Here is a 9120-nt window from a genome sequence, read left to right on the forward strand (position 1 = left end):
TTGTTGTACGGAGTACAGGATAGGTAAGCATGAGTGAACATTCATTGACAACCACCGAGACAGTTTAAACCCCCAAGAAAAATAATAACTTTATTTCCCTTAAATACATATTTGCACTACATTCTCACCATTCCCCTGTCAATATTTATTTGCTCTCTTTAATTATACTTTTTTTTTGGCAAATGTACATAATTGCAGAACCATTCTTATTATTTACAAAGTTAGAGCAGGGAATAGGTAGCCTGAGTCCCAGATCTGTTTGGGCTGTTTTACCAGCTCCTACAGTCAGAGTTCCCAAGACATCACAAACAGATCTGGGACGCAGGCTAGGGAATAAAGGCAGGGAGGTGGAATGTGGAGGGGAGCTGCAGAATGACGTGAGATGCAGCTGCTGCATGGTTGGGCCACTGTATCTGCAATAGACAGGTGGGGCTGCTGGCCTCACTTCTAGCCAAGCACTAACATGGTACCTGATCAACTAATCTTAGTCTTCTATAAATCATTTTATTGGTTGAATCGGGTGTGGTACTACTTGACTGGAACAAAAGCTTCCGCCTCCACTCTCCCGTGTGGATATGATTGAAAGGACGCATCATCAATGACCATATCCCAAAGGAAGCATAACCAAATTTCATAAGAAAATCAATAGTCCGACTCCGAAACGGGAAAACAAATGACCATTCCTATGTACATGGAAAGTAAACAAAATTAAATACCAAGATACATAAAGAACAAACTCTCAGCTTCAGGCACATACGGCAGATTTAAACGGTGTCAGCACTGACAACTCAGTACTGAACTAACGCCTCTCCCTTTGGGTCAACGTCAACAGCTGAAGGTGGAACAGAGGACAGCAAATGAGGGAATCATATTCATGTACAAAACCAAACTAACAGGAAGTGCATGCACCGTGTAGTGGAAGGAAAAGCAACCAACTGCTGTTTAGATCAAAACAAAATCATGTGATTTCAATAGAATGAATAATAGCGTCATAGATTGAATATTCCTTCACAGAAGATTGGACAGGATATAAATTTGTTACAGCTTCACACACCTACTGCCCAACTTATCATGTAACAGTCACAGACCCAACTGGTCTCACACCGTACAAATTATACAATACTTTGGGACTACACTTTGAGTGTCATATTTTGTGCAGAATAATGCTATCAGGCATAGCCTGAGAGAAACAGTCCCACACACATTCAGTTTAAAAGGCTTCGACTTCTCTCAGAACTCACAGCAATGATTTGTTTTGGACAGATCACGTGAGGTGGTTATTATACAGTAATGCATTGTAGACTAAGGGCTGATTGTAGTACAGTCAAGAAAAACAAAATGGAGTATGAAAGATGACAACATAGGGACATGTGGTGGTGGATCATGGATGGGACGGATGGCATAAGGGAGAAACTGCCCACAAATAACTTATCTAGGATCCACTCTCCCTGCCGATATTCAATCCATAACAATGGGAAGACATAAGGGCTCGGACACACCAATCGCGTTTGCCTGTCGAGTGTACTTAGCACCTCTGAACAGAGTACCGGACGTCATTTGAAAACTGAGTGCAAACCGATTTTACATGTAGAATTACGTGAAAAAGTCGGTAGTCAGATGTCAACAGCACACATTTGGTGTGACCCTTAAGGGAGAAACCGATCCCAAATAACAGGTCTAAGACCAGATTTCCTGTAACCATCACAATGTAAAAACGCCATCTTTCCCTGGACCAGTGCTTGGGGGGACCTTCGACCTAAACCTAAGGGAGGCAGCGGAGCAGGTGACAGGAAGTTGATCAGTCCCACTAAAGGTTCCCCCAGGTATCTGGAGGGGGGAACTGTTCTACATCGCCGGATTCGTCATGTGATTCTTCTCCCAGGTCAAATGTGAGCTTGTATCGCAACCGGACCATCTCCTGAAAGAAAGAACAGAACCATGTTAGGCTACAACAGGAAAGGGGACAAATCAACATGCTTTCTGCTTGCACATGTTTAAGTTCTGTTTTGTTTGTCACCTCAGGGCTTTTCACAGCTACAAATGAGATGCTGACTGGGCTGTTTTTTTTTAATGAGCATAGGTTAAACACCTTGGAAAGAAGGCGGGAGGAGTCTGTGTGTGTGTGTGTGGTAGTACCTTGTGAGGATTGGCCAGCAGTAGGACCTGTGTGATGGCGGCTGGGGGTAAGATGGGGTTGAAGGCTGGAAGCTCAGTTCCTGAAGGAGGCTGTAGCTTCACCTTCATCACCTAGAAACAGACAGAGGGGGAAACACATTACACTCAAACTACAGTCACAACTCAGCGCACATAGGTTACCGCAGAACACAACCATCTAATCAGACGGAGTGGAAATTAGGGACAAACAAATGATAGAGGTAGAAGATGGATCACCAAGACAAATTAGAGAGGGGGGGGGGAGGATTTAGTGAGAGAAGAGACAGGACCAACCTTGGGTACTGCAGACTGGAAGCGGATGTTGGTGACTGGTATGGGGGCGGAGGACAACATGGAGATGATCACTACCAGCACGTCAGGCCGAGAGGGAGGAGAGTCACGGGCAAAGTGGAACAGCACCCGCAAACTGTGCTTGTCAAATACAGTCACTGGTAACAAGCTGCCTAGAGGACAGACAGAGGCTTAGTTCATGCCCAGCCATCACCATGTCTGGAGACATGTTGCAACACAGGTAATGGCTGGGTGGGTATGTTATAGTTATTATTTGGAGTCTGGTTTGGTATTTTTCTTGCTAACGTTCAAAACAACCATACAGTAATACAGATTGATCAGACAATTGGCTTACTGGGCTTGATTGATTCCAGGGGCACAGTCACGTTAGCTAAGGAGATGTCATTCTGGGGGGCTGGGGTAGGAGGCCCGAGGCTGGGCAGGGAGTCTAGGAGAGACCCAGGCTGCTCCGAGGGAAAGGCCAGGACAGGGCTGGGGGTAGAGGTGCTAGTAGTGTTGGTACTGGACTTGGTCTGGAGGTCTCGCAGGGTGGGTCTGGACTGGGGCTGCAGTTTATCCCTGTGAGAGGGAGAGAGCAAGGGGTCAGGTTTTTTAAGAGAAAACAGTGTTTACGTTACAGATTAGCAGCTGCCTCTCTGGCTTGCAGTGTTTACCAATTTACGTGCTGCGTCCCCGGGGGTAGGGACTGATGCAGCAGGGTCTTGCCCAGCAGGTCTAACTCATCCAGGGCTTTAGGGGAAGCAGCGGGGGCCCCCCCTGATGGAGCCTGGGGGATAGGGGTCACGGCCGGTAGCAACACTGTTGCAGTAGGCACCGCTGGGACGACTGGCTCTACACTGTCAGAACACTGCGCAGAAAAACACTGTTAGGGACATTTTGTGTGTGTGTGTGTGTGCGTGCGTGCGCATATGAGTCATATGCTGACAACTCTCTCTCACCTGAAAGGAGTTCCAGTCTCCCGACTGAGGAGTGTGGGTAGAGTTGGGCGTTACGTCATTGAGTCCTGAGTGAAAACAACAATAGAAAGAGGCTGTCGAAACGAACCGAGAGAGAACACGATGCATAACCACAGTTGGACGAGTCATGGCAAGTTGGAAAATAATTGGGCAATTTAATAAGATTAAACAAGCTAGTTAAACGACATTCAGAACTGCTGCTTACCTAGTGACATGAGCTCATCATCTAGCAGGCTGATACCCAGTTCTTGTGACGGGGTCTGTAGTGAGGGGGTGTCTGGGTAGGAGGGAAGTCCAGTGGGCGAGGTGTCTAACCCTGTCAGGTCTAGGAGGGCTGTGCTACTTCCTGTGGAGAGATAGGAGAGATCAAACATGTCAGTCTTTGTGATCAAATGTTTTGAAACTACTGAACGAAACACATCTGTGAAAATGAACAGGGAAACAACCTGGTTGATTATGCTGGATGTCCTGAGGTTCAGTCTGTGCATGTGTGAACATGATGGGAGTGTGTAGAACAGTGTGTCTGCCCCTCTGAGACACCAGCAGGTTCAGGTCGTGACCCTACTGAGGTCCTCTCTCGCTCTCACCTGGTAGTGTGGGCATGGCTGTGCTGTCTCCGGTCACCTCTTCTCCCTTCACCAGCTGTCTGTACAGGTTGATGACCTGAGTCAGGCTGTCGTTGGCCTGCAGGATGTCAGCTGGCGTAACAGAGACGTACACAGAGGGTGAGCTGTGCAATGCGTCGATACAGAACCATATAGTACTGTCTAACAACTGTACAGAGGATGTATCACTCTTCAGCCAGTTTGAATCATACCTCTTGTATTGATCACACTATATGTATAGAACAAGAAGGCCCGCACACTGTTAAGGCTCCCAATTCACTGCTTTATTGACAACGTTTCGATCCAAAACGGATCTTCGTCAGGTCCTGACAGTGTGCGGGCCTTCTTGTTCTATACCAGTATTCTTTATTAGCCCAGCACCTATGTTTTTAAGAATGTGCGTATGACCAAACTTTTCTATCACACTATATGGAAACATAAGATTCTCACCCAAGGCCTCATCGTTGTCCTCTGTGTCGCTAGCCAATCGGAACAAAGTAGGCCTCATCTTTTCACAGCTCTGGTATAGGTCCTGCAAACACAAACACATTTAGAAATAGCCCATTGCACACACACAAACACACCCCTAGTGGTGTTGCTCTGTGCTAACCTTGATGAGTTCCTGATTGCTCTGGGAGCTGCTCTCCTTGCTATAGTCTCCCAGTAGCTGGGTCAGCAGGCCCACACTCTCCTTCACCTCCTGGATGGCGTTCACACGCTTAGACACCTTCTCCATTCGCTTCTGGTCCTGGAGGACCGTAACAGAACACACACACTCAGAACACTGCAATAAAATAAAAACATTACCCCATAAAATAAAATCTGGAGCGCTCTGAAGTCTGCATAGGTTATTTTATTGCAGGCATATACAGTACAATTATGAGAGCAGTTGTAGGGATAGTAGATCACAATCGTGAGGGAGTTCAGAATTCAATCCATAAAAATCATTAGAAGTGCTTTGATGATATAAAGAGCTCGGTTTACTTAGCGTACGAGTAATAAATTGACTGCGCTGTGAAAACATTGATTGACACCGTTGTTGCTGAATCAGAATTAGGTAACATTGATAAATTAGATGTTTTATTTACATAATAATGCTTATGTGAGATATTTTTCATTAGGATGTTTTCTTTTGGATAATACTGTTGGCAGTTGCATTTTCCTCCCTCTTCTCCAGAACTTAAGTCACTTTGGGCCCAGAGAGGGGAGAGGTCTGGCTTGTCTTCATATGTCAATGTATCTGTTAAACCATGTGATGCTATGAAGAATATCAGAAGGGGAAGAGGACAGAATGGAGGCTTGTCTTCTTATGGGAATGTGTCTGTAACTATTGTATGTCCCCTCTGAGGTTGCCCTTATCTTGATTTAGTATATGACCTAAGAGGCTCACTGTCTTTTCTGATCTTGTCCAGGAGGGGTTATATTTGAGATGGGAGTATCTAGAATTGAGAATTTATATATGCCATTGGATGAGGTAATGTTTTGATCCTAAGTGGTACCAAGAACAGGATTAGAATCAAACCAAACTTAGCATTAACTATAAATTATTAGCTATTAATTAGCTATGGGATACTCCTCTTTCAAGTAAAAGGTCCTTTGTGTAATGTTCCTAAGATCTGTTATTAGTCATGCGAGTTGAGAGGGGTGTGTCTTGGCTATAAATGAGACTAAGAATTGTTTTGTAAGCACTCTCAGAGAATTCCTTTATAGACACTGAATTGATCTGAGAGTCACAGGGCTATGGTGATGCTCATATATAATTAAAGATGGACTTTATAATATAACTCTGACTTGTGTGTGGTTTGCTCTCTCAATATTTAGTAATACAGGAAATTACCACAACAACACCCACCCAAACAAACACACAATCACACAGACAGGAGTAAACAGAGTATGACACACCTCCTGCACCATTTCCTTAATGAGTTTGTTTGCTGCTCTTAGATCTTCAGGGTGAGTGCTATTCAAAAGCCGAGACAGCATCTACAAAGGAAGGAAGGGAAGAGGAAGGAAAACAGGGGAAAACAGGAGGAGAGGTAAAAGAGGGAGGGCAGGCCGTTAGGGAATACATGAAAATTACAGTGGAAGAATGGAAAGACATCAATTCAATATGTCCGCTAATGTCATCTCTATTGACAAAACTCAAGGGGCTGCTTCATTGTCATCTTTACCTTGGACTTCTCCTCATCCTCAAAGATGACGCTCTTAGTTCTGGGTGGAGGGGGTGGGAGGGGCTCATCAGGAAGTACCGGGTCCTGCTTAACAATGCCTGGAAGAGAGCAGGGAACCCCATCCATGTCACATGAATAAACAGCCTGTCACCGGCACTCCCTACAGTGTATAGTACATCATGTATATACCATAGGTTTCCGGCACATTGTTAATAACATTGTTTACCCTATGAAGTTATTGTAAACACAAGCAGCGCAACCAACGGATTTAGGGCCAGGCTAAGAAATATTGTTGGCGGTCACTCCCTGAAGCAAAACACTTAACTTGAGCACTATGTAATTATCTTCAAATCATACTAAACAAGCAGTCATACTAAACAAGCAGTTTCTCTTTCACTTAGACGGACTAAGTGAGAAAAAAAATTTCTGGAAAATTTCTGGATGCAGACTCAGGAGTTTCAATATGATTTTGTCTTATGTTGGTGCATAAACTATAAAAAGAAGAAGTGAGATTGACATGGACAAAATACTATTTATATCAGGAGCACATGTTAGGGGAACATACAGATCACTCATTTTATTTTTTTGTTAACTCCTGAAATGATCATACAGTTACAGTACTGTAATAAATCATATGATTTAGCCATATTCCTCATCCTGAAGTTCCATCATAGTGAAAACAATGAGAGTTAATAGAAAAGGATCAACACAAGGAGAACGTTTTATTTCACTCCTATTCTTTCCAGGTGTGTCATCACTATTAAAGCTCACCTTGTTTCTTCAGCATCTGGTAGGCGTCTGCTATCTTGGGCTCGTCAGGCAGACCCACCGTCCAACTGAACATCACCTCCAGAACCTTCTTCTTCACTGGCTCTGGGGCCCGAGTACCCAGGTACTGCACAGGAGATGAGATTTAAGAACATCAAAACAGACAGAATGGAATACTGTCTTTTGTTTGTTTATAAAAAAAATTGTTTGAGTTACATAAAGGGTTGTTCCATTTGATTTCAATCAATTGTTGTCCGCACCCTTTTAGATTTGACCAAAACTTTCCATACATATTTTCCCGTGGTAGATGGGATGTTGGAATGTATGGAATGTTTCATTCAGATCAAAACAGGTGCAGTCAAAGTGATTGAATTCAAATGGAACACTAAAGAAATAGCCCTCCAGACAGTACCTTGGGTGAGACCACCTTGATGAGCTCGTTGAGGAAGCGGAATTTGCCCACTTCATTGTGGAACCTCTTCCCACAGTTCTTCATGCACATCTCTAGAACCTAGGGACACATATATGTTATGATACTGCTGGTGGTGGGATCACTTACAATTAGCATATTCTGGCTAATGGAGATGTCAGTGAGCATGTCAACCAATACATTACCCAGATAACGGTATACTCACCATTAGTGATTGCATGGCCTCCCATTCTTGGGGTGACTGGATCTTGTGGGCCAAAAGTCTGGTAGCCAGTTGAGGACTAGGGGGGAGGGAGGGGACATCAAATAAGAGTACCTGTATGGTTTGCCATATGTTTAACATGTTGAAGTACTAACTGACAAAGCAAGCCTAATGCCAGCTCTCCACATGTTGGTCCTTCTTACCCTTCAGGCTCATTGTTGAGCTGTTCACAGAAGCCCTGGATACTGTCCCAGTCCGCCTCCTTGTTCAGAGGGTTGGTGGCTTTGTCTGGGGAGAATAAAAGCAAATTCCAGAACCTGGGGCTTATCAACATTTTCAAGGGTTTCTCGCTACCCTAGAACCAAATGCACAAAAAAGCTTTCGTGTTTACTTGCTGCAAACGTTAGCAGAATGACTCCTCCCCAATTTATTTGCCCATTGACACTTAGCCACTGGATACTGTGGCTATTTAGCTTAGCCAGTCTGATTCACCAGTTTCAAAGTCGGACTTTGTTGTATTTGTAACAAATTGCGTATTAAGAATAAACGATATTCTAAAATAAACGATAATCTAAAATAAACGATATTCGTGCTTATCAAGGCATTATTCTGCGTAAACAATACAGGGGTGAGGTCTGTTTTTGTTCCGACCTTAGCAGGGCTACGTTATAGCACACTAGCTAGCACTTTGGATAAAGCATCATCATCACTGTGATGTTCGTCCACTGCACATACAACAATTATACTCATAACACTAAAACTACAGGTCATTCTCTACCTCAGTTTTCTGAAAGTAAATTGGTCACGTATTGAGTCGTTATAGCAGTAAAAGCATAGTATGACTCACTGACGCGAGACTCCAAGCTCTCCTCCTCTGGCGGCGCCGCCATTTTCGGGGATTCCGATTAACTGGCAGCTATCGCGTTACTTTGCCAGTCTCATGCAACGACGTGGGCGTCATCATATCAAGCCATTCTTGGTACTACCCCTTCACGGTTGTCAAGGATAAAAACTGAGGTGCGTGATGATGCATTTTATGACCGAAATCATCTTGCACCAAAAGCCTCCATGTCAAGTCATACTTTCCTCTTTTGTTTATTGATGTTTGTTCATATAAAATAAAACAATGTCAAGTCATACTGCCACATGTCAGCCCAAGACCTGCTGCTCTCATCCAAATACACTGACACCACAACTCTATGTCATGCCCGATCATCTCATCTTCCATGATTGATATTCCAGGATGTTTATGTCACTTTTCTACACAGATACCACGAAAAGGCACAAAGTTCTATGTTTCGTCGTCACATGCAAAGGCTCCATCAGGAGAGAGACAGATACATTGCGATAGAAACACACCCAGTAGGCTAAAGCCTTCTGGCTGTTGCCCATGGTCTATTTATATGTTTTTTAATGACTCATATACCTGATCCTTCTCTGCCTCCACAAAGTGTGTTCTCAACCCTCAACCATTGATGACAAGCCTGTGCACTAACCTGCTCCTAATAGCACAGAAACTGGA

The 9120-nt window shown here is 44.0% G+C and overlaps 1 protein-coding gene across 2 annotated transcripts; it reads right to left on the reverse strand.

The window, feature by feature from the left end:
* Positions 1-63: 63 nt before the first annotated feature.
* Positions 64-8556, reverse strand: gga1 (golgi-associated, gamma adaptin ear containing, ARF binding protein 1). Of its 2 annotated transcripts, none has more exons than XM_024396393.2 (17): positions 8446-8556; positions 7802-7886; positions 7602-7677; positions 7379-7477; positions 6970-7093; positions 6199-6296; positions 5930-6010; positions 4638-4775; positions 4478-4559; positions 4010-4120; positions 3628-3768; positions 3405-3469; positions 3120-3313; positions 2801-3024; positions 2449-2618; positions 2137-2247; positions 64-1918 (listed from the first exon to the last, which is right to left on the reverse strand). In XM_024396393.2, the coding sequence occupies exons 1-17, from the start codon at positions 8486-8488 to the stop codon at positions 1808-1810; spliced, it is 1953 nt and encodes a 650-aa protein (XP_024252161.2). In that variant the 5' UTR covers positions 8489-8556; the 3' UTR covers positions 64-1807. The 2 variants fall into 2 exon arrangements, with proteins under 2 accessions (XP_024252161.2, XP_024252162.2); XM_024396394.2 differs by having other exon boundaries at positions 8377-8474.
* Between the last annotated feature and the right edge of the window lie 564 nt (positions 8557-9120).

This window comes from Oncorhynchus tshawytscha, linkage group LG32 (assembly GCF_018296145.1).
Source record: "Oncorhynchus tshawytscha isolate Ot180627B linkage group LG32, Otsh_v2.0, whole genome shotgun sequence".
Classification (NCBI taxonomy): domain Eukaryota; kingdom Metazoa; phylum Chordata; class Actinopteri; order Salmoniformes; family Salmonidae; genus Oncorhynchus; species Oncorhynchus tshawytscha.